General features: G+C 37.7%; 1 protein-coding gene across 4 annotated transcripts in view; it reads right to left on the reverse strand.

Annotated features, from left to right (window-relative positions):
- The window catches only part of LMNTD1 (lamin tail domain containing 1), a 157,764-nt gene that overhangs the window by 78,522 nt on the left and 52,672 nt on the right, over window positions 1-26,570 (reverse strand). Inside the window, exons 2-3 of one of the 4 annotated variants that reach the window (XM_025402593.1) lie at window positions 5,336-5,526; window positions 3,665-3,706 (exon numbers count right to left, since the gene is read on the reverse strand). The exons of 2 other annotated variants lie outside the window; for them this stretch is intronic. In XM_025402593.1, coding sequence (XP_025258378.1) covers window positions 3,665-3,706; window positions 5,336-5,364 — 71 coding nt within the window. In that variant the 5' untranslated portion in view covers window positions 5,365-5,526. The remainder of the gene's footprint in view (window positions 1-3,664; window positions 3,707-5,335; window positions 5,527-26,570) is intronic. One more of the 4 variants, XM_025402594.1, reaches the window with a different exon arrangement.

A 26,570-nucleotide genomic window follows, 5' to 3' on the forward strand; every position in this document is an offset into this window, starting at 1 on the left:
ATTTGCCGAGTCAGCATTGAATTTTTATGTGCAGCCTGTAAAACTCACCTATAAAAGCAGTCAAAATCTAACTTTGGCCTTAACAGTACAATAAAATCCAAATAAGCCAAATTAAGTTTTAAAATACATGTTGATATTTATAAAATATGATGTGCAATCTATAAATTGACCCAAACCATCTAACCAAATAAAGCTGATCTAATTTAGGAAGATCTGTTCAGCATCCTGATTCTGTTCTTAGACAAGTGAAAACATGGTGGAAAAAGATAGCATTTTGCTCAGACAAAGCACTAACCTAATACATGTTATTTTCAACCTAACTTCTCCTAAAGGAGGAGTAATTACATATGTTAGTTTTCAAGTTTCTCCTTTTAGGCTATGAGTTATCTGTCAAGTAAGTATAAATATACACAGTCAGTCCTCTATTTCTGTGCATTTTGCATCTGTGGATTCACCCAACAGCAGATCAAAAGTATATATATTTTTTAAATGAATGGTTGCATCTGTACTGAACATGTACAGACTTTTTTCTTACTATTATTCCCTAAACAACACAGTATAACAGCTATATATATAGCATTTACATTGCATTAGGTGTTACAATAATCTAGAGATATTTTAAAGTATACAGGTGGTATGTGTAGGCTATATGCAAATATTACACCATTTTATATCAGGGACTTTAGCATTTAAGGATTCTGGCATCTGCAGAAGGTCCTGGAATCAATCCCCCATGGATACCAAAAGATGACTATACAAGGCATCGACTAATTTAATTAAACAGGGTAGGTGTTATCAGTCATCTATAATATTACTAATTGGCTCTGACTTCTCTGTCTAGGTGTTCTGTATGACACACTATGCCCCAAACCAAGCTTATTATCTTGCTCACTTTCCAAACATCCTGGAGATGTTATCTCCATCTGCCTGCACTATCTCAACTGAATTGCTCAAACTGGGAGCTTTGGACTCATTCTGGATTCTTCCTTTCCCTCTCTCAATATACTCAACCAACCATTGCATATTATCAAATGCCTCTTGCATCCATCCCCTTCTCTTTTCAACAATACCGGTATAGACTCCAATCGCATCTTTCCTGAACTACCCAAGGAGCCTCTGATTGGTGTTCCCCTGCCAGTGCATTCTGTATAGTACCCCCCAAATTATCTCAAGCATAGATGTAATTGTTTGGGTTCTCTGATACCCAGAGAAGAAAGTAAAACTTACTAGATTTGCTAAGACCCTTCATGATCGGGCCTAAGATAGATTTCATTATCATCTGCCACTATTTTCAGCAAGCCCTGTGATCTAACCACAGCAGGCTACTAGACACTTCCCTATGCCACCCAGGCTTTGTTTGATTTAGTTGTGTCCTCTGCCTAGAATGCCATGTCCTCTTTTGTCCAGTGGAAAACTCCCACTTATCTGTCTAGGTTCAGATCAGGCATCATCTCTATTTTGTAGTTTTTCACGACCCCCAGTGGCCCCTGCTTCCATCCACCTTTCCATCAATGTTTTCATGTATCTCTATTTTGGAACTGATTACATTCTTAAGGCAAAGCTGATATGCAATCATTTGCACTGTGGCCATCCTTACTAGCTGTATATAGCCAGTCTCCATTCTGATTAGTGGGTACTTGTTCAGCACAAGTATGAAATAGTGTGAATAACACCTCGATTGCTGGCATTATTTCAAATCTATCTTTACCATGATGGCATGAGATTAAGGGTAAGGGCTGTGCTTTATTCATCCTATTTCCAGGGACTGGTATAATATCCTCATATAGTTGTGCCCCTTATATATTTGATAAAATGAACAAAATGTAGACAATCAGTCTTTATAGTCATTCTTTCTAAAACAGAATTACTTTTATCTAAATAATTATGAAATTTGCCTGATCTGTACCAAAATTATCATCAACCTGTTTAATGATCGAAGCTACACTATGGATTTGGTAAGTTCAGAAGTCAGATATAGTAACCTCTAGTTTGGGTAATTTCATGACTTTTCTTCTTTGAACCTGGGTGGGAAAAGCCTGGACTTTGAAATCAGACAAACCTGAAATTGAATCGAGAGCAATCTCTTAAACCTATGAGACTTTGGTAAGCTATTTAACCTCTCTGAGATCTATTTCTTCTTTTTCAAAACGGAGAAATGGATACTTCCCTTACCGGGTTGTTATGAGAACAAGTAAGACCATGTGTTTAAGGACGTGGCATATAATCCCCCATGAACAGTAAGCTTTTTAGCCTACTTGGAACTAATGTAAGTTAGTAGAGAAGCTTTCTATTCTGAACAGCAATCTCTCCAATCAAAAGAGAGGAGGAAAAGGCAGATAAGGCATATATTTCCTGGAAGCATCCTGTAGCAGCGTACATAAGACATCACAATGGACTGCATGTCTGTTATTATGAGTCAGTGCTGACTGTGCTGCTGAGAAATGGTCACATGGCCAGGCTTATGTACTACGGATAAACTAAAGGCCCTGGGCAGTGCTTTGTCAAACAGGAGCTACTGTTATTTTATCTCCAAAGCATCTGTGTTTAAAACATCTGGATTCATTTTCAATGGAGGCATCTCTTTTGCTGATAAAATATGAGGAGCAACAAGGTAATGTAGTTGGCAAGTCAGCTGTCAAGATTGGTAATGTTATCATAGTTATGTTGTTGCTCTGACTCTTTGAACCTATTAGGATTAGGAAAAGTGATTCTGAGACAAGAAGTTGAGCACCCCCAAATCACAGAATTTAATAATGAAGCCCTTATGTTTCAAATACATTACTCTTTTGATTAAACTTCATTATCATAGGTATCCAATTCTGACATAAAACTGACAAAAATAATTGATATTATGAAGAGTTAAATCTAGTGAGAAAATACACACTTGTGTGTTGCTTAATGATGGGTGTATGTTCTAGTTCTGAGAGATGCATCATTGGGTGATTTTGGTTGTGCAAACACCACAGAGTGTACTTATGCAAACCTAGATGGGATGGCCTACCACACAGCCAGTCTATATAGGATAGGCTATTGCCCCAGGCTACAAACCTGTATAGCATGTTACTGTGCTGAATACTGCAGGCAACTGTAACACAATCTAAGTATTTGTGTATCTAAACATAGAAAGACTACAGTCAAAACGTAATATAATGTTATGGGACCACTGTCATATTTGAAGTCCGTCATTGATCGAAAGATCATTATGCAGGACTTGGCTATATTTACTTTTATTTACACCTGACTTCCTTTATTCCTCCACTTCTATCTTATCCTCATCCATGTGGAGGGACAAAACCTGGTCTCATTGGTCCCACAGCCAACAGGTCTGAAATGTTTCTTCACTGAGGAAGAGGAAGATTATATGGTAACTCCATACGAATTTTCAAGATCTAACTAGGATGCCAGAGTGAACAAAAAAAAGAATTCCAGGCAAGATCTTGGTGTGGTTTCTTCCCTTCACTTCCAAGTACTGTCTGCTTCACATATTCTACAGCCACAAATAACCCTGTCTATGTATCTGTGTCAACAGAGGACACTCGTGACAGGGGATATTATGAAAAGCTGACTTCCAAGCTTATCATCCTATGATGTAATAATTAAATTAAATCAGCTGTTATTTTTCATACCTGTTAATCAGTAAATTGCATACAAAGTTATAACTCACTTTAGATAAGTCTGTCTCCAAATGGTGATCTTGCTCAGAAGCCTATAAAGAACCAAACAAAACACTTAGATCATGAGAAAAGTGGAATATTCAACAGGAGACCTCAAAGTGCAGAAACATTAAAACTTCATGGGCTCTGAATAAGTTTCTGAAGTTGCAGATGGCTTCTCATGAAACCATACATCTGGAAAAATTTTTTTTAAAAATATGACGACCTAAATTTTGTATTTAAATAAGACTGTCAATATTCTATAAGCAGAGTTATGTGAAAAATCATTTATATTTGATTTACATAATCATTTTTATAGTATCTGTTAATTATAGAATTTTAGAGTTAGGAGATAGCTTGCAATGCTAACTTTGAAATGCACACCAAACCTATACCTGAAAACCGTTGTCACATAATATATAATAAGTTATTTAAACAGTTTTATTTATTTATTTATTAGAGAGTAAGTCTCACTCTGTTGTCCAGGCTGGAGTGCAGTGGCATGATCATGGCTTACTGCAACCTTGACCTCCAAGGCTCAAATGATCCTCCCGCCTCAGCTTTCTGAGTAGCTGAGACTACAGGTTCATGCCACCATGCCTGGATAATTTTTTTAAAAAATTTTTAGTAGAGCCAAGGTCTCACTATGTTGCCCAGTTGGGTCTTGAACTGCTGAGCTCAACCAGTCCTCATTCCTTCTGCCTCCCAGGCAACCACACCCAGCCAAAAATATCTTTAGCCAATATAGGAACACAGATTTTATTTTTACCCTTTTTAGTCCCCTTGCTCCTATTTGAGGTATCATATCTCATTCTTAAATGTGCCTTGGATTTCCCTGTATCATTTTGAATCTCAATGATTGAATTCTAATATTTTGTCCTTGTAATCTTGTACCTGGGTTAATGTACCAGCCTCTGCTGGTAGAGGGAGCCACAAGTGCAGAGATCTGAGATAGGACCTGGCAAAGAGCCTACCAAGGCTGGGAGAGGGAGCAAAGAGAGTGATGGGGACGTGCTCAGGTAGTGATAAGAGATGAGTGAGAAGCGATGGAGAGGCCAGAGCCTCAGGGTCTTATCAGTACAGGGGGAGGACTTTGACTTTCCTCTGAGAGAGAAAGAAAATCACAAGCCAGGGAACCTTGAGCCAACGAGTGTCACGATCTGGCTTGTGTCTTTAAAGGACTACTTTGGCTTCTGTGTTGAAATTAAGAGAATAAGAAGCAGAGAGACCAAAGAAGATGAGACTGCTTCCATCATCCAGGGAGAGCCTATGGCACCAGCCTCCAGAATGTGTTGATGGAAGTGATGGGATGTGTTCAGACTCTGGATATAGTCTGAAAGCAAGTCTGGCAGAATTTTCCGGCAGCTTAGATATGAAGTGTAAGAGGAAAAGAGAAGACAAGATGACTCTAGGGATTTAGACCTGAGCAACGTGAGGAATTGAGCTGCCAATTTATATATATCAATAATATATGTGATTAATATATATGATGTATACAATATATTTATGATTTTTCTCACTTAAAGTACAATTGAAACAATCAAAAATTAATTGTGAGGTAGGCTAACTGGTTGACCCAAGGTTGTTTTACTAAGAAGGGACAAGCTTGGCCTTGAGCACTGCTCAGTGTAACCACTGAACCTGTTCTCTTCAAGCTGTGGCACATCAGCTCCTACACACACCTTTGGTTTTTGGTCAGCAAAAGTCCCATATGATGTTTTGACTTTCAAGAATTGACTTCTAATGCACAGATTTTATATGCTTGAGGACATTTGATAGACCTAATCAGGTATGCAGAATCCAGGTTGCCAGCTCTAGTCCGGAACTCCAGAACTCCAAGGCTCCCATCTTGCAAACGTGACTACATGTAATGCTTTACCAAATAGTAAAGAAACGCATTTTAACAACTGGTTTGACATCTGCAAAGAATGATTCCCTTTAAAATACAACAGGGTTAAAACTTATTTGGAGACTTAAGGAACATAAAATCGTAGCTTCAAAGTCGATTATATCATGATGGTATTATTTGCATTTGTTTTCTTTTGGCCACCTGGAAAATGTATATTTTCATTATAGACTGGGGTCTAATGCTTATTCAGTAAGGAGTATTTTTCTTTGGCTGAAAAATACAAATTTGGCCCTAGATGTGAGTTCTAAAATATTTTATTTATTTATATCATATTTTCAAACTTTCTTTGTCTCAAAAGAAATACTAGTTGAAACACCTCTCAAGTAAAACGGATTATACTTGCTGAAAGCATTACTGGTTTTTATTTAAGTTGCTGATTTTTTAATAAAGGGTCTGACCTTGAGGACCGCTGCCAGTTGGCAGAAAGCACAGAGGAGATGAGAAGAGAGCCTGGGGCCAAAATAAACACCTGAGTCTGACAGTTGTGTCCCATGGACTCTTTCATGTGTCTGTAAGACATTCAGGGTCTTGAATTTGAACATTTTTTCATAAAGGCTCACCCTCAGCAAACTCTCTGCTATTCCAGTTTCATTGGCAGTCTAAAAAATCTGGCAGCATCCTTGGGTTCTGCTTGTTAAGACTTGTGAAATACTATGGACTTGGGCTGCAACCTTCAGCTGAATTTAGATGTAGGAAATTAGCAATTACAAAGTGTTCTTTGTGCCAAAAATCACATGCCGCTGTGATTACCTTACTCTGTGATGAAACAGGTCATTTTAATCCTTTGTAGTAGGTGGAACATTATGTACTTGACCAACCAAAAGGAAAAAACTTCTTAACTCAAGGGAGATATTTTCAGCAACCACATGTAGGCTTATGCACATAATAGGAAAAGTAATCCTTTTCCCCCCAGGTAAAACCTTTTAAAGTAATTTTGAAATGCAATTGGCAAAACCCTCGTCACTTTAATAAAAAACTTTGTAAATTTGCCAAAGTTTAATACCAACAGACCACAGTAAACTAGGTTTCCAACAGCCAACTGAAAAGATGTGATGTCTAATTAGGAAACTGTGTTTTACCTGACCTTTAAGTTATTGCCTCAATTATCTTTTTTTCATTGGTGAGTTATGCATGGCTGGGGTGACACAAGGTTCATTTTTTTGTGATGTTGATTAGCATGGGTGATTTGTATGATTAGTGAATCCAAGAATTCTATAACTGAATGAGATCACAAACATTAGCTAGTTCAACTTTCATATTTTACAGATGAAGAAACTAAGTCACAGAGGATGAACTCACTTGCCCTCAGTCATTGGTGCCGTTGGTGACAATTAGGTCTGGAATTCAGTTTTCCCATCTCACTGTCTTGAGGAGAAGGAAAAGGCCCAGTGTTCTATGTCATTTGGATGTTGGTATCTCCCTTTCTGCTTGTAAGGATTATCTAAACCTTTGGAGGTAAAGCACTAGGGGAAGGGTAGTGTCAAAGGCAGTAGACTTTATACCTTAAAAGTACTATTTTGATTTTTTTTTCTTGTTTTAATATTTTTTTTCTCTTCCATTTGTTTTATGATGAAAACTCCCCATGGTGATACCTCTACCTGCTCAGCTACTCAAGCCAAAAACCGAAAGCCATCACCCCATCCACTAGATCACCAACTCTGAACCACTCTGCTGCCTAAACAGCTCTCAGGTCCTGCTTCCCTTTCCATTCTCACCAACGCTGCCTTCATGCAGCCCTTGTTATCTCCCACTGAAATATTGCAGTAGTCTTTTTATTGGTCTCCCTTGCTTCCAATGTCTTAGTTCTTAGTAGCAAAAAGTGCCAGTTGTCCTCCACTTTCATTTTTTCTCCTCCCAGTTTACCTTGCCTTTGGGTGTGACCATGTGACTAAGTGCTGGCCAATGGGAGGTAGGTTGAAAAGTCATGCGGCACTTTCTGAAGATCTTCTCGGAAAGACCATTGGCAGGCACGCTTTGCCCTCTTTTGCTGTGTCCCTGCTTAAGCTTGCTGCATGGATTGTGGATACTGCCCTCCTAGACATTAGATTGAGGCTGACATGGCAAGCAACAATATAGGAAGGGACTGAGTCTCCCATATGACGGTGAACTGGATCTCTGGACTAGCTTTTTTAAGCAGTGAGTTACTGTCAGTCAAGCCAATCCTAACACTGACTGTACAGCTAGTGATCTAAATTCCACAACATCTTGAAGGTTATATTCCTAAAACACAAATTCCTTGACAAACCACACAGCATGCCCTTTGTGACCTGACTTAAGACTTCCCTGTGGCTTCCTCTCTCTTCAGGCTTCCCCTTGTGATTAAAGCTCCAGCAGCATTGAACCACATGTAGTTCCCTTAACCCACTGTAAGCTCTGGCTTTTGCCCATCCTGTTTCTCTTGGCTGGAAAGTTTCTATTCAATCTTTTAAAACCATCTTGGATGGCTCCTTCTTCTGTGATGTCATTTCTTAACACACAGAACTCTAATAGAGTGAATTTCTCTCGCCTCTATGTGATTTTCACCTATTCTTGCTTCTATTATTGCCCTTGTACTCTATGTTGTCTATACACATGTCTTCTTCCTGGACTATTTTCTGTGCCAGTTTGTTCTATTATTACTATAAAGAAATACCGGAGGCTGGGTAATTTGTAAGGAAAAGAGGTCTAATTGACTCACTGTTCTGCAAGCTGTGCAAGAAGCATGGTGCCAGTATCTGCACAGCTTCCAGGGAGGCCTCAGGGAGCTTTTGCTCACAGCAGAAAGGGAAGCAGGAGCAGGCATATCATATGGCGCGAGGAGGAGCAAGAAAAAGGTGGGAGGGTGCCACACATTTTTAAACAACCAGATCTCATGATAACTCACTCACTCTTGTGAGGACAGCACCAACGGGATGGTGCTAAACCACTCATGAGAAATCTGCCCCCCATGATCCAGTCACCTACCAATGGGCCCCACCTTCAACACTGGGGATTACATCCCAACAAGAGATTTGGAGAGGGTATCCAACTATATCGACTATAATCCATTGAAAAAGAAATGACTATTTTTTTCTTCTTTCTTCCTTTTTAATGGTTAAGGGAGGGCATATTGCCTAGGCCCTCAATAATTGTTTGTTGAACTGAAGTTATATGAATTAAATTCAGAGCGTATTTTAGGAAAGATCAGAAACAAGAAAGCTAGGTGAATATCAGTAAATTTTTTAAAAAATTAACTCACTTATATGTAATTGGCAATGTCCTTGGGCCCTAATTATTAATATTTACCAAGCACCATGGTCTTGGGCAGCAAATTTGTTTACTTATAACTTATCTAGTTGTTTCATACTAAGAACCGGAAGTTCTTCTAAGGTACATAGTTAGGCTACTGGTATTAAGGAAAAAAGAAAATAAAAGAACTGGCCATGGCTCAGAGATAGTAAATGTGAAGTGTGGGTATATAAAAGTTATTTACTGATTATACTAAATGGAAAATGTTCAGGAATAAGGTAGCAATAAAACAAAAATAGATCTGCTACCATAGCAACTCACTAGAAATTTAATCAAATCTCCCAACTCATCTGGAATTAACATGGAGAGATTTGTAAATTGGAGTAAAATGGAAGACATAAGTGGAATTAGTTTGTTTTAAGTTTATTTAAGTTTCAACTGAGATAATCCCATGTAAATCTGAGTTATAGGCCAAGCTGAGCTGTAGGGCTAAAATAAGACGGACCACAAATTCTGGACACTTTAAGATGAGTTATGAAATCATGCTAAGTTTCACAAGTATAATATTGATGTAAAGAAGTAAAAACCAAAAGTATAAAAATAATATACAGTTCAAAATGGACCGCATTAAACTATATTGTTCAGGGATGTATACATAGTAAAACTATCAAAAAAGCGATTGTCAAAAGAAAATCAAGGTAATGATTCCTTCTAGAGCAAAAGATGGGACTGAATTAGCAAAACATGTGGGGTTTCCAAGGTCCTGGAAATATTTATTTCTTGTCTTAGGTTGTCCTTACACAGATATTTCCTTTAAATTGTTTATTAAACTATACATAGATGTTTTATGTATTTTTGTACATTATTTCACAATTAAAAAGGGAGGAATGCCTATATATCAATAAGTAAAAGTCAAATACTCAGAAGAAAATAGGAAAAAAATCAGAACTCAATGTGCATTAAATGTAGGAAACATGCTCAACATTATTAGTAGCCAGGGAAATTCAAATTAAAATCACAATGGGGTACTATTTAATACTCATAAAATATGTTTTAAAAGTCACAATAAGATGACATCAAGTCTTAGTAAGGCTGTAGAGGAACAGAAACTCTTACGTTGCTAGAAGTCAAATTAGAAAACAACTAGGGATTATCTAACAGAGCTGGAGACATAGATACCCATAACCCAGCCATTACTGTCCAAGGTACATGTACAATGATGTTCATAGCAACATCATTTATTATAGCAAAGTTCTGGAAACAATCCAAATGTTCATCAATAGGAGAAAGAATGTCTATGTATATAACAATCAGAAATAACTTAATTAGAGTTGCACACACCTACATGAATGAATCTCATACACATGTTAAAGAAAAGTCATTGGGAAAAAATATTATGTGTTTTACATAAAATTAAAAACTTACAAAATTATATGCACACATATATATGCACGTTAGGGATACACACAACAGTGGTAAAACTGCAAAGGAAAGCAAGGAATTGATAAATAGAAAATTCAGGATAATGGCTGAGATTGCCTTTTATAGGGGCTGGGATTGGGGATGGAGGGAGACACAGGTAACTTCAAGACGTAGTTAATTCTGTATTTGTTTTGTTTCTTAAGCTGGGTGGTAGGTATGAGTTTGCTCATTTTACTTGTTTTAAAATTACACATACTTTACATATACTTTTCTCAATATGTTATCTATTTCATCTTATATTTTTTACATTAAAAATTAGGAATTTGATTATTGTTTTGATGCTCCAGACCAGCCAAATTTCCAGGAAGGGATGATAAGATTTAAAATCTTCATGGTACAAATATTCTCCACAGAATAACTATAAAAATGCTTTCTTGTCTACAAACTAGGCTGAAGAGAGTGTAGATGGTACAACTTAATTATTCATTGTGTAGATCTCTTAGAACCAGTTACTCTGTGAGTATCTGCATTTGCAGAAAAAGAATTATCCACCAAGGCTGAGTTTGAAGTAGCCACCACCTGTCTCACCCCATTTGCTAGGTACAGGGAGTTGGCACTTTTGTGGGAATTACAATCCCAGAGAAGGGGCAGAGCAAGACAGTGGAAGAGAAGTCTCCACCAATCATGCCCCCTACAAAGACACCAGTTTAACAACTATCTACATGCTATACACAAAGGAAGCACCTCTATAAGAACCAAAAATCAGGTGAGTATACACAGTGCTTGGTTCTAACTTGATATTGCTGAAAGAGGCACTGAAAAGCTAGGAAAAACAGTCTTTAATCACCGACACCAACCATCCCCCACTTCCTGGCAGCAGCAGTGTGGTGAGGAGAGTGTTTCAGTGTGCGTGAGAGAAGCAGATCACAGTATTTGTGAGGCATTGAACTCAGTGTTGCCTTATTATAACAGAAAAAAAAAGACCAAGTCTATTGGTGCCCACCCATGGAGAGAGCATTTAAAGCAGCCCTAGCCAGAGAGGAATTTCCCGTCTCAGCAGTCTGAACTTGAGTTCCCAAAAGCCTTGCCACTGCAGGCTAAAGTACTCTGGGGCCCTTAATACACTTGAAAGACAGTCTAGGCCACAGAGACTGCAACTCCTAGGTGAGTCCTAGTGCTGGACTGGGCCCAGAGCCAGTGGACTAGGGGGTCATGTGACCTACTGAGACACCAGCCAGGTGTCTAAGGAAGTGTTGGCATCACCCCTTCCTTAGCCCCAGGCTGCATAGCTTGTGGCTTAAAAAGAGACCCCTTGCCTCAGCTTGAGGAGAGGAGAGGGAAGAGTATGGAAGACTTTGGCATCTTGAATGTCAGTCACAGCAGGATAGAGCTGTGATAGGCAACTCAGCCCACCGCAGGATAGAGCACCAGTCAGAGTTGTGAGGCCCCCTTTCCGGGACTTAGCTCTCGGAAAGGGAGGACCCTGGACTGGAAGAGAATCTGCTGTATTGAAGGGAAGAACCTAACCCTGGAAAAATTCATCATTTGCTAACTGAAGAGCCCTTGGGCCCTGAATAATCAGCAGCAATACCCAGGTACTATGTTGAGGCCCTTGAGTAAGACTCTAACACTGGCTGGCTACAGTAAGACTTAGCACATGCTGTAATGGCTACAGAGTGAGACTCCTTCTACTTGAGAAAAGTGAAGGGAAGAGCAAAGGAGACTTTGTCTTGTACCCCAGGTAAGAGCTCAGCCACAACAGGGTAGAGCACCAAGCAGGCTCTTGGGGTCCCAGATTTCAGGACGTGGCTCTTGGATGGCATTTCTGGACCTGCCCTAGGCCAGAGGGGGTTACCAGGCAAAGATTCTTGTTTTCTTCCCTTACTTTTTCCCAAGTGAATGGAGTGTCTCACTCTGTTCTGAGCCACGTGGAACTGGGGGTGGTATGACATAAGCACCCCTGTGTCTAGCACCACTAGCACTGCACTGGAAGGCAGCATTCACCACAAGGTGGCTGAAGAGCCCTTGGGCTTTAACAGCAGTACTCCATGTGGGCCTGTGGTGGTGTTGGCCACAGGGTGAGGCTCCTCTGCCTTTAAAAAGGGGATGGAAGAGGTGGAAGGACTGTGTCTTGTGGTTTGAGTGCCAGCTCAGCTGCAGAACAATATAACAAAACTTACTGGATAGACTTCTAAGATTTTTGATTCTAGTCCCTGGCTCCTGGATGGCACCTCTGAACATGCCCAGGGCCTGGGGAAACTCATCACCATGAAGGGAAGAACATAGGCCTGGCTGGCCTTACCACCTGCTTTTATAAAGCTCTGGGGCCTTTAGCAAATATAGGGCATAGCCAGGGAGTGGTTACAGCAAGCCTTAGGCAAGACCCAGCTGTGTACTGGCTTCAGGTGTGACCCAGCACACTCCTAGTGGTAGTGGCCACAGGGGTGCTTCTGTCACACCACCCCCAGCTCCTAATGGCTCAGAACAGAGAGAGAGAGACAGAGAGAGAGAGAGAGAGAGAGAGAGAGAGAGAAACTCTATTTATTTGGGAGAAAGTGAGGGAAGAGAACAATAATCTGCTTGATAATCCAGATAATTCTTCCAGATCTTGTCTAAGGCCATTAAAGTAGTACCTCTATGAGTCTGCAAGAACCTCAGAGCTATTGGGCTTGTGGTGTCTCCTAAAGCAGATACAGCTTAGATTATAACACTTAAGTTCTCTTAAATATCTAGAAAGCCTTCCCAAGAAGGACAGGTACAAACAAGCCTAGAGTGAGAAGATTACAAAGAACACTTAAGTCTTCAGTGCCCAGACACTGAAGAATATCTACAAGGATCAACATCATCCAGAAAAACATGATATCAGAAGGAGAGGATCATGGTGGACAGGAGGCAGAACTAGACTGCAGCTCCCACTTGAATGGACAGAGCAGCATGTGGAGGCTCGCATCGTGAACTATTGCTCCAGAATGACTGCAGACATACATTAGGAAAGCCAAGAGAGCCCACAGAACCTCTGAAGGAAGTAGATTGCTCCTGCAGGACTCGGGGGACACCCCAAATACTGTGAGTGCCCAAACTATGGAAGTGGGAAAGGGAGATCATTTACCCTGGAACACACACCCCCACTAGGAAACCTGAAGGTCTAGATTATGGCAGAAGATTCTGACCTTACCTTAAGTTGAATCAATTTAGAGAGCCAAGAAAAATACAAGGGTAGAGGAAGCAGCGGGAAAAGCCCTGTGGACTCACTGGGTACCCTGGCAACCATTTCTGCCCTGCCTCACAGGGGACCTTGTGGAGGGCAGTCAGAGGCACTGGTAAAAGGCCACAGGGAGAAGGAAACCTCTAGCTGAACTTTTTAACAGTTTGAACTGATTGAGAAGTCTCCTGGCCAGAACTCAGGGAAGGATATGAATCCAGTGTGCAGACTCCACAGGCCTGGGAAGAACAAACATCCTACTTGGTTTTGCAGCTGCAAAGTGGGTAGCCTGGGACAAGTTCTCAGCCCTGCTCGCCCACTGCCTGAAAACAGACTTGTGCCATTGTAGGGGTGGGGCCACAGTGGGAGTGAGACCAGCCCTTTGGGTTGCATGGGAGCTTAGTGAGGCCTGTTACTGCCAGCTTTCTCCCACTTCCATGACAACTTGCATGACACAGTAAAGGCAATCATAATCCGCCTAGGAACATAACTCCATTAACCTGAGAATCTTACCCCCAACCCCTACAGCAGCTGCAGCAAGACCCACCCAAGGAGAATCTGAGCTCAGGCATGCCTTACCCTGCCCCCACCTAATGGTCCTTCCCTACCCACCCTGGTAACTGAAGACAAAGGGCATATACTCCTGGGAGTTCTAGGGCCCCACCTACCATCATACTACTATAGCTAACGCTCTATTGAAAGCTCCAATCCTGGCAAGAGGCCAACCAGCAGAAAAATAGTGCATTAAGCAACCAAAGCCAAGGACCCTCACAGAGTACCTTTTCGTCTCCTGCCACCTCCACCAGAACAGGTGCTGGCATCCATGGCTGAGAGATCCACAGATGGTTTACATCACAGGACTTTGTGCAGACAACCCCCAGTACCAGCCCAGAGTCTTGTAGAATTGCTAGGTGGCTAGATCCAGAAGAGAGATAACAATCACTACAGATCAGCTCTCAGGAAGCCACATCCCTAAGAAAAGGGGGAGAGTACTACATCAAGGGACCATCCCGTGGGACAAAAGAATCTTAACAGTCTTGAGCCCTAGACCTTCCCAAAGACACAGCCTACCCAAATGAGAAGGAACCAGAAAACTAACTCTGGTAATATGACAAAATGAGGTTCTTTAACACCACCTAAAAATTACTCTAGCTCACCAGCAATAGATCCAAACCAAGAAGAAATCCCTGATTTACCTGGAAAAGAATTCAGGTTAGTTATTAAGTTAATCAGGGAGGCACCAGAGAAAGGCAAAGTTCAATCTAAGGAAAAAAAAAGAAACACACAAGAAGTGAAGGGAGAAATATTTGATGAAATAAATAGCATAAACAAAAAATAATCAAAACTTCAGGAAACAATGGACAACACTTACAGAAATGCAAAATGCTCTGGAAAGTCTCTGAAATAGAATTGAACAGCCAAAGAGAGAACTTCAGAGCTCAAAGACAAGGTCTTTGAATTAACCCAATCTAACAAAGACAAATAAAAAAGAATAAGAAAATATGAACAAACCCTCCAAGAAGTCTGGGATTATGTTAAACGACCAAACCTAACAATAATTTGTGTTCCTGAGGAAGAAGAGAAATCTAAAAGTTTGGAAAACATACTTGGGGAATAATCAAGGAAAACGTCCTTGGCCTTGCTAGGACCTAGACATCCAAATACAAGAAGCTCAAAGAACACCTGGAAAATTCACTGCAAAAAGATAATTGCCTAGGCACATTGTCATCAAGTTATCTAAAGTTAAGATAAAGGGAAGAACCTTAAGAACTGTGAAGCAAAAGCACCAGGTATCCTATAAAGGACAACCTATCCAATTAACATTAGATTTCTCAGCAGAAACCCTATGAGCTAGAAGGGATTGGGGCCCTATCTTCAGCCTCCTCAAACAAAACAATTATCAGCCAAGAATTTTGTATCCAGTGAAACTAAAGATCATATATGAAGGAAACATAGTCTTTTTCAGACAACTAAATGTTGACAGAATTTGCCACTATCAAGCCAACACTACAAGAACTGATTGAGAAGAGCTCTAAATCTTGAAACAAATCTTGAAAACACATCCAAACAGAACATCTTTAAAGCATAAATGTCACAGGACCTATAAAACAAAAATACAATTAAAAAAAAAAAAAAACCAAGGCATACAGACAACAAATAGCGTGGTGAATAGAATGGCACCTCACATCTCAATACTAACATTGAATGTAAATGGCCTAAATGTTCCACTTAAAAGACTCATAATTGCAGAATGGATAAAAATTCACCAAACAACTATCTGCTGCCTTCAAGAGACTCACCTAACACATAAGGAGGCACATAAACTTAAGGTAAAAGGGTAGAAAAAGGCATTCCATGCAAATGGGTACCAAAAGCTAGCAGGTGTACTATTCTTATATCAGACAAAACAAACTTTAAAGCAGCAGCAGTTAAAAAAGACAAACAGGGACATTGTATAATGATAAAAGAACTTGTCCAAAAGGAAAATATCACAATCCTAAATAAATATATGCATCTAAAACTGGAGCTCCCAAATTTATAAAACAATTACTAAGAGACCTAAGAAATGAGATAGACGGTGACACAATAATAGTGGGGGAATTCAATACTCCACTGACAGTACTAGACAGCTCATCAAAACAGAAAGTCAACAAAGAAACAACGGATTTAAACTATACCCTGAAACAAATGAACTTAACAGATGTATAGAGAATATTTTACCCAACAACCACAGAATATACATTCTATCCAAAAGCACATGAAACTTTCTCCAAGATAGACTATATGATAAGCCACAAAATGAGCCTCAATAAATTTTAAAAAATTAAAATTGTGTCAAGCACTCTCTCAGACCACAGTGGAATACAACTGGAAATCAGCTCCAAATGGAACCTTCAAAACCATGCAAATACATGGAAATTAAATAATCTGTTCCTTAATGATCATTGGGTCAAAAATGAAATAAAGATGGAAATTAAAAAATTCTTTGAACTGAATGACAGTTGTGACACAACCTATCAAAATCTCTGGGATACAGCAAAGGCAGTGCTAAGAGGAAAGTTCATAGCCCTAAATGCTTTCATCAAAAGGTTTGAAAGAGCACAAACAGATAATCTAAGGTCACATCTCAAGGAACTAGAGAAACAAGAACAAGCCAAACCCAAACCCAGCAGAAGAAAGGAAATAACCAAGATCAGAGCAGAACTAAATGAAACTGAAACAACAACAGCAACAAAAACATACAAAAGACAAATGAAACACAAAGCTGGTTCTTTGAAAAGAAAAACAAAAATTGATAGACCATTAGCAAGATTAACCAAGAAAAGAAGAGAGAAAATCCAAATAAGCTCAATTAGAAAGGAAATGGGAGATATTACAACTGACACCACAGAAATACAGAAGATCATTCAAGGCTACTATGAATATCTTCACATGCATAAACCTAGAAAACCTAGAGGAGATGGATAATTTTCTGGACAGATAAAACCCTCCTAGCTTCAATCTGGAAGAATTAGATACCCTGAACAGACAAGTAACAAGCAGTGAGATTGAAATGGTAATTTTAAAATTACCCACAAAAATAGGTCCTGGACCAGCAGAATTCTACCAGACATTCAAATAAGAATTGGTACCAATCCTATTGACACTATTTCACAAGATGGAAAAAGGGGGAATCCTCCCTAAATCATTCTATGAAGCAGTATCACCCTAATAACAGAACCAGGAAAGGACATAACCAAAAAATAAAACTACAAACCAATATCCCTGATGAATATAGATGATAAAATCCTTAACAAAATACTAGCTAACCGAATCCAACAACATATCAAAAAGATAATCCACCATGATCAAGTGGGGTTTCATAGCAGGGATACAGGGATGGTTTAACATTTGCAAGTCAGTAAATACGATACACCACATAAACATAATTAAAAACAAAAATTACATGATCATCTCAATAGACCCAGTAAAAGCATTCAACAAAATCCAGCATTCCTTTATGCCACATTTACAGTAGAATAATATATTCAGCAAAAACATTCTTCAAACATGAAGGAGAAATAAAGGCTGCTCCAGACAATCAAAAGCTGAGGGATTTCAACACCAGATCTGTCCTGCAAGAAATGCTAAAGGGAGTACTTCAATAGAAAGAAAGGATTTCGATGATCAAAAAGAAATCATCTGAAGATACAAAACTCATTGGTAATAGCAAATATACAGAAAAACACAGAACATTCTAACACTGTAACAGTGGTGTTTAAGTTACTCTTACACAGAAGGACTAAAGGACGGACCAATTCAAAATAATAACTACAACTTTTCAAAACATAGACAGTACAATAAATGTAAACAGAAAACGAAATGTGAAAAAAATGGGGACATAGTTAAGGCACAGAGTCTTTATTAGTTTTCTTTTTACTTGTTAGGTTGTTTATACAACAGCGTTAAGTTGTTATCAGCTTAAAATAATAGGTTATAAGATGGTATGTGCAAGCCTCATGGTAATCTCAAAACAAAAAACAGATAATGGATACACAAAAAATAAAAAGCAAGAAACTAAATTATATAACCAGAGAAAACAATCTTCATTAAAAGGAAGACAGAAAAGAAAGCACGAAAAGACCACAAAAAACCCAAAAAACACATAAAATGGCAGAAGTCAGTTCTTAGTTATAAATAATAATATTGAATGTAAATGGACTAAACTCTCCAATCAAAAGATATAGAGTGGCTGAAACACACCTCACGTATAAAAACACACATAGGCTACAAATGAAGGGATGGAAAAAGACATTCCATGCCAATGGAAACCAAGAGAAGAGCAGGCAGAGCTACATTTATATCAGACAAAATAGATTTCAAGACAAAAATCTGTAAGAAGAGACAAAGAAGGTCACTATATAAAGTGGTCAATTCAACAAGAGTTTATAACGATTTAAAATATATATTCACTCAAAACTGAAGCACCCACATATACAAAGCAAATATTATTACAGATAAAGAGAGAGATAGACTCCAATACAATAATAGCTGGAGACTTCACCCCACTTTCAACATTGGACAGACCTTCTGACATAAAATTGACAAATAAACATCAGACTTGATATACACTGTAGACCAACAGGATCTAATAAATATTTACAGAACTTTTCACCCAATGGCTGCAGAATACACATTCTTTTCTTCAGCACATGGATCATTCTCATGGATAGATCATATGTTAAGTCATAAGACAAATCTTAAAACTTTCAAAAAAAATCGAAACAATGTCTAGCATCTTCTATGATCACAATGGAATAAAACTATAAATTAATAATAAGAAAAATTTTGGAAATTATACAAATACATGTGATATGGTTTGGCTGTGTGTCCCCACCCAAGTCTCACCTTGAATTGTAATAATCCCCACGTGTCGTGGGAGGAACTCGGTGGGAAGTAATTGAATCATGGAGGTGGGTTTTTCCCATGCTGTTATTGTGATAGTGAATAAATCTCATGAGATCTGATGGTTTTATAAAGGGAGTTCCCCTGCACATGCTCTCTTGCCTGCCACTGTGTAAGACAACACTTTGCCATTCCTTTGTCTTCTGCTATGATTGTGAGGCCTCCCCAGCCATGTGGAAATGTGAGGCCATTAAACATCTTCCCTTTATAAATTATCCAGTGTTGGGTATGTCTTTATTAGCAGCATGAGAACAGACTAACACAACATAGAAATTAAACAATATGCTCCTGAATGACCAGTGAGTCAATGAAGAAATTAAAAAGAAAATTGAAAAATTTCTTGAAACAAATAATGGAAACACATATACCAAAACCTGTGGAATATAGCAAAAGCAGCACTAAGAGGGAATTTTTTAGCTATAAGTGCCTACATCAAAAAAAGAAGAAAAATTTCAAATAACCAGTCCAATGATGCATCTTAAAGAACTAGAAAAGTAAGAGCAAACCAAACCCAAAATTAGTACAAGAAAAGAAATAATAAAGATCAGAGCAGAAACAAATGAAATTGAAATGAAAACAATACAAAAGATTAATAAAACAAAAAGTTGTTTTTTTGAAAAGTTAAACAAAATTGACAGGCCTTTAGCCAGACTAAGAAAAAAAGAGAAGATCCAAATAAATTAAGTCAGAGATGAAAAAGGAAACATTAACATTGATACTGCAGAAATAAAACAAATCATTAGTAGTTACTATGAGCAACTATATACCAATAAATTGAAATATCTAGAAGAAATGGACAAGTTACTGGACATATATAACCTTCCAGGATTGAGCCAGAAAGAAATCCAAAACTTGAATAGACCAATAACAAGTAACAAGATTGAAGCCATTAAAAAAAAATGTCTCCCAGTAAAGAAAAGCTCAGAACCCAACAGCTTCATTGATGAATTCTATCAAAAATTTAAAGAAGAACTAATACCAATCCTACTCAAACTATTCTGAAAAATGGAGGAGGGAAAACTTCCAAACTCATTCTACGAGGCCAGTATTATTGATTACTATTGTGTCTTCGCTAGGCAAAGACACATTAAAAAATGAAAACTACAGGCCAATATCTCTGACAAATACTGATGCAAAAGTCCTCAACAAAATGTCAGCAAACCAACTTCAACAACACATTTAAAAGATCACTCATCATGACCAAGTGGGATTTATCCCTAGGATACAAAGATGGTTCAATATTTGCATATCAATCAATGTGATACATCATATCAATAGAATGAAAGGAAAAAAATGATAATTTCAATGATGCTCAAGAAACATTTGATAAAATTCAACATCCCTTCATGATAAAAACCCTTTAAAAGCTGAGTATAGAAGGGACATACCTAAACGTAATAAAAGCCAAATACGACAGACCCACAGCTGCTATCATTCTGAATGGGGAAAATAAAAAAGCCTTTCCTCTAAGATCTGGAACACGACAAGCATTTTACCACTGTTATTTAACATAGTACTGGAAGAAGTCCTAACTAGAGCAATCAGATAAGAGAAAGAAATGAAAGGTATCCAAATTTGAAAGGAAGAAGTCAAATTATCCTGGTTTGCAGATGATATAATCTTAAATTTGGAAAAACCTAAAGACGCCACCAAAAAACTATCAGAACTGCTAAACAAATTCAATAAAGTTGTAGGATACAAAATTAACATACAAAAATCAGTAACATTTTCATATGCCAACAGTGAATAATCTGAAAAAGAAATTTTAAAATAATCCTGTTTATAATAGCCAGAAATCAAAATTAAATACCTAGACATTAACTGAAGAAGTGAAAGAGTGCTATAATAAAAACTATGAAACACTGATGAAAGAAATAGAAGTGGACACCAAAAAGTGGAAACATATTCCATGTTCATGGATTGGGAGAATAAATGTAGTTAAAATGTCCACGCTACCCAAAGCCATTTATGGATTCAGTGTAATCCATATCAAAATACCAATGACATGCTACACAAAAATAGAAAAAACAACCCTAAAATTTATATGGAACCACAAAAGACCCTGAATAGCCAAAACTATGCAAAGTAAAAAGAACAAAACTGGAGGAATCATGTTACCTGACTTCAAATTATACTACAGAGCTATAGTAACCAAAACAGGATGGTACTGACATAAAAACAGACACATAGATGAATGGAATAGGATAGAGAATTGAAAAACAAATCCACATACCTACAGTGAACTCATTTTTGAAAAAGGTGCCAAGAACATACACTGGGGAAAAGACAGTCTCTTCAATAAATTGTGCTGGGAAAACTGGATATTCCTATGCAGAAGAATGAAACCATATCCCTATCTCTCACCATATACAAAAGCACAATCAAAATGAATTAGACTTAAATCTATAATCTTAAAATATGAAACTACTACAAGAAAACATTGAGGAAACTCTCCAGGACATTGGTCTGGGCAAAAATTTCTTGAGTAATATCCCAGAAGCACAGTCAACAAAAGCAGAAGTGGACAAATACGATCACATCAAGTTAAAAAGCTTCTGCACAGCAAAGGAAACAATCAACAAAGTGAAGAGATGGCTCACAGAATGGGAGAGAATATTTGCAAACTGTCCATCTGACAAGAGATGAATAACCAGAATATATAAGGAGCTCAAACAACTCTATAGGAAAAAGTCTAATAATCTGATCAAAAATGGGCAAAAGATTTGAATAGACATTCCTCAAAAGAAGACATACAAATGGCAAACAGGCATATGAAAAAACGCTCAACATCATTGATCACCAGAGAAATGCAAACCAAAACTACAATGAAATACCTTCTCACCTCAGTTAAAATGGCTTTTATCCAAAAGACAGGCAATAAGAAATTCTGGTGAGAATGTGGAGAAAAGGGAACCCTGGTATACTTTTGGTGGGAATGTAGATTAGTACAGCCACTATGGACAACAGTTTGGATATTCCTCAAGAAAATAACAATAGAGCTACCATATGATCCAGCAATCCCACTGCTGAGTATATGCCCAAAAGAAAGGAAATCAGTATATCAAAGAGATATCTGCATTCCCATGTATGTTGGAGCACTGTTCACAATAGCCAAAATTTGGAAGCAACCTAAGTATCCATCAACAGATGAATGGACAAAGAAAATGTGGTACTATACATAGTGGAGTACTATTCAGCCATAAAAGGAATGAGATCCTGTCATTTGCAACAACATGGATGGAACTGGAGATCATTATGCTAAGTGAAATAAGCCAAGCATAGAAAGACAAATATTGCATGTTCTCACTTATTTGTGAGATCTAAAAATCAAAACAGTTGATCTTAGAAGTTAGAGACTAGAGTTACCAGAGGCTGGGAAGGGTAGTGGGATGGTGGGGGTTGTGGGAGGTAGGGATGGTTAATGGGTGAACAAAAAGATAGTTAGAAAGAATGAATAAGACCTAATATTTGATGGCACAACAGGTTGACTATAGTCAATAATAATTTCATTATACATTTTAAAATAATTTAAAGAGTATATTTGGATTGTTTGTAACTCAGAGGATAAATGCTTGAGGCGATGGGGATGGATACCCCATTTTACATGTGTTTTTTAAGCATTGCATGCCTGTATCAAATCATCTCATGTACCCCACAAATATATGTACCTACCTACTATGTACCCACAAAAATTAAAATAAAAATTTTTTTAATCCCAGAGAAGATTCCATTCTAAAACAAAGCTTTTGGAACACAAGATACAAGTTTATAAAGAAAGAAAATCAATACGCAACCATCACCTTATGCTTCACAATTGCTGCAAAATAAGTTAATCCTTTTCTTTGACTTATTTAATGTATTTATTTACTTTTTAATCAATATATAATAGTTGTACATATTTTGGAGGTACATTTAGTATTTTGATACCTGTATGTGTAATGATTATATCAGGGTAGTTGGTAAATCCATTACCTTAAACATTTATCATTTCTTTGTGTTGGAAATATTACAAATATTTCCTTCTAGCTATTTGAAATGTACAATAAATTATAACTTTTTTACCAAAAAGTCTTAATGCCTACTTTATAATGTTATAAACCATGTTTTAGGTTATAATGCCAGAAAATGTGATTATGTCTAACCATGCTTTTTTAATATTTAGAAATTTTTCTTAATTAATTAATGGTACCAGAAAGAAGGGGTACTGACTGGGCTATAATTTAATATCTTTTAGCCTCTTCATAAATCTCTCAGAAAAGCATGAAATCAGACCTGTAATTAGACAGCATAACTCTGGTTGCAACTTGTTAATTTTAAATTTTTCTTTTCTTTCTTTTATTTCTTTAGGGGGCATGCACCCAAAGAAAAAAGAAAGAAAGGAAAAAAAAATCTCAACCTTCCTGCTGACTGTTCTTCAATCACATTATATTGACTTTCTTCTGTTTAAGTGGAGAAGGAAGGGGACATGAGAAAAGGGCAAAGTAGCAGAAAGCCCAAAATGTACCTAGTGGGAAATAATTGATTTTTTGTTAAATCCCCAAGTGCTGACATGGTCAGGAAGTCATAGGACTTCCTTTTCTTGGCAAGTCCACAACTGCCTCAGACCCACATGAAAGAGCTTTCTCTGGGAATTTTTCTAAAGGGCTTTTAATTGCGGACAGTCAAAGGATCCAGAAGTTTACTTCTCAAGAAACACCAAGAGTAAAAACTCTTACTTCTGATCTGATGTAACTGCCGTTAGACTCCAATACATTTGGATTTTTCTGGAGGCTACAGTTAAGCATGTCAACTTGTGATACGACTTTTAGTCCCCGCTAATTTCAGTCAGTGGAGAACTAAAGGCAGATGGGAAGAGGAGAGAGAGAGAGAAAAAAAAAAACAATCAGCTAAAACAAATGAATAATTCATGCTTATTTTTCAATGTCAGTTGCTCTGGTTTTCTTCTTGTTTTATCTAACCTATTCTAACAGCCCTTCCTTTGAATTTTGTACAATGCACGTTTCTATAAATTCATACTGAAAAACATCTGGAGCACTGGCAGCAATTTGCCAAACAGAAACCTGCAGCAATGGAAATGTTCTGTAAGACTATAAAGTTCAGGAAGAAATGGTAGAGGTGAGTGGTAAAAATTTCTGATACATCACAATAAGATGTTCCCCTTGTGAAGGTTTGCCAGGGTTCATTGCTTACTTCATTGATGATGTTCTTAATTATACTATCTTCAGCTTTGTGGAGCACTTGATTTAGTGTCAGTTAATTTCATAAGAATATAACCAGATGTACAATTCCTTTAATATTCAAAATTCTATCAGGAACATGTGTGCTGAGTATCTCAATAGGAATGTTGCAAAAGTGTTTGAAAAATAGTTATCTACCCTTTTTTTAAGATGGGATCTCACTGTGTTGCCCAGGCCAGAGTACAGTGGCTATTCACAGGCGCAATCCTACTACCAATTAGCATGTGAGTTATCTACCTTTTGAAGTCTGGTTTTAAACACTTTCTTACAGAACCAGTTTGACATTGGTATATCTGACTGTTTGTACACATAGTCAATATGGGGATGAGGAGGTATTTTGTATTATTAATTATGAAATAAGTTCTAGGACCAGATTAATACACCTTTTTTAAGTTGGAAGGCCTCTAAGAGGTTAGTATAGTATTTTCATTCTAAAGAAAAAGATTTGTTGAAAAAAATAAAGAAATTCTGTTATACTAGGTCTTATAGGGGATCTAACAATACAGAGACAATTCCTATCCTCATGAAGCTGACATGCTAGTATGTAAGATAATAAATATACACAAATAACATAGAGTAGAATAATAAGGGACTTAAAATGCATAAATGAAGTCTGCAGTTTTGGAATGGAACCTATCTATTTGTGGTGGTATCTGAAGTGGGGAGAAGGGAAATTTTTCTCAAAAAGTGACATACGATTTGACCGCTAAAAAATGGCATGAAATTTTAAAAGGGGAAACTTCAAGTCAGGGAAATTGTAGATACGAGAAATACCAGGGACACATATGAATATTGGGAGGGAAAGCTGGACGAGTGGATCAGTCTTACACGTCAGGCTAATAAAGAGCTATGCAAACAAACAAGCAAACAAACAAAAAGAACTTCATGACTGAAAAGAATCATATTTGTGAATCAACCCTGTCACACTCCCACAAAGCCATCTAGTTTAAATGGCCACCTCTAGTGACAGAGAATCTGCTACCTCTTGAGAGTACCTGTCCCAACTTTGTTTAGTTCTATTTTTTTCATTATATTGACTTAAAATCCTTTTTCTTACAACTTTCACTTCTTTGTTTAAATTCTACCACTTACGGCTGCATGGGACAAAAGAAGTCCTCTTCCAAAGGACAATTACTCAAGTATTGAAGTCAGCTTTAAACATTTTTAAAACCATGGTTCCTATGGGCAGACTGTCTCTGTTTATTTAACCACTCATTATACATAACATGATCATAGATCTTTCCCCATTCTCATCACTGTACTCTAATTAAACTCAGTGTTTCTTACATACCTCTTTAAGCGAAATAACTCCATTGGACACAGTTCTGATGACATTAAGTGCAGTGGATCAGTCTACTACCTTTTTTATTCTAGATATTGTAATATAACTGACAAAGTTTATGGCCACCTTCATCTAGATTTTTTTTTTTTTGCCTTTTTTAAAATTATACTTTAAGTTCTAGGGTACATGTGCACAACATGCAGGTTTGTTACATATGTATACATGTGCTGTGTTGGTTTGCTGCAACCATTAACTTGTCATTTATTAGGTATTTCTCCTAATGCTATACCTCTCCCATCCCCCCACCCCATGACAGGCCCCAGTGTGTGATGTTCCCTGCCTTGTGTCTCTCACTGTTCAATTCTCACCTATGAGTGAGAAGATGCAGTGTTTGGTTTTCTGTCCTTGTGATAGTTTGCTCAGAAGGATGGTTTCCAGCTTCATCCATGTCACTACAAAGGACATGAACTCATCCTTTTTTATGGCTACATAGTATTCCATGGTGTATATGGGCCATATTTTCTTAATCCAGTCTATCACTGATGGACGTTTGGGTTGGTTCCAAGTCTTTGCTGTTATGAATACTGCCACAAGAAACATACGTGTGCATGTGTCTTTATAGTAGCAGGATTTATAATCCTTTGGGTATATACCCAGTAATGGGATCACTGGGTCAAATGGTATTTCTAGTACTAGATCCTTGAGGAATCGCCACACTGTCTTCCACAATGGTTGAACTAGTTTACATTCCCACCAATAGTGTATAAGCATTCCTATTTCTCCACACCCTCTCCAGCACCTGTTGTTTCCTGACTTTTTAATGATTGCCATTCTAACTGGTGTGAGATGGTATCTCATTGTGGTTTTGATTTGCATTTCTCTGATGGCAAGTGATGATGAGCATTTTTTCATGTGTCTGTTGGATGCATAAATGTCTTCTTTTGAGAAATGTCTGTTCATATCCTTTGCCCACTTTTTGATGGGGTTGATTTTTTCTTGTAAATTTGTTTAAGTACTTTAAGATTCTGGATATTAGCCCTTTGTCAGATGGGTAGATTGTAAAAATTTTCTCCTATCCTGTAGGTTGCCTGTTCACTCTGATGGTAGTTTTTTTTTTGCTGTGCAGAAGCTCTTTAGTTTAATTAGATTCCATTTGTCAATTTTGGCTTTTTTTTTTTTTTTTTTTATACTTTCAGTTCTAGGGTACATGTGC

Source organism: Theropithecus gelada, chromosome 11, assembly GCF_003255815.1.
Source record: "Theropithecus gelada isolate Dixy chromosome 11, Tgel_1.0, whole genome shotgun sequence".
Taxonomy (NCBI): Eukaryota; Metazoa; Chordata; class Mammalia; order Primates; family Cercopithecidae; genus Theropithecus; species Theropithecus gelada.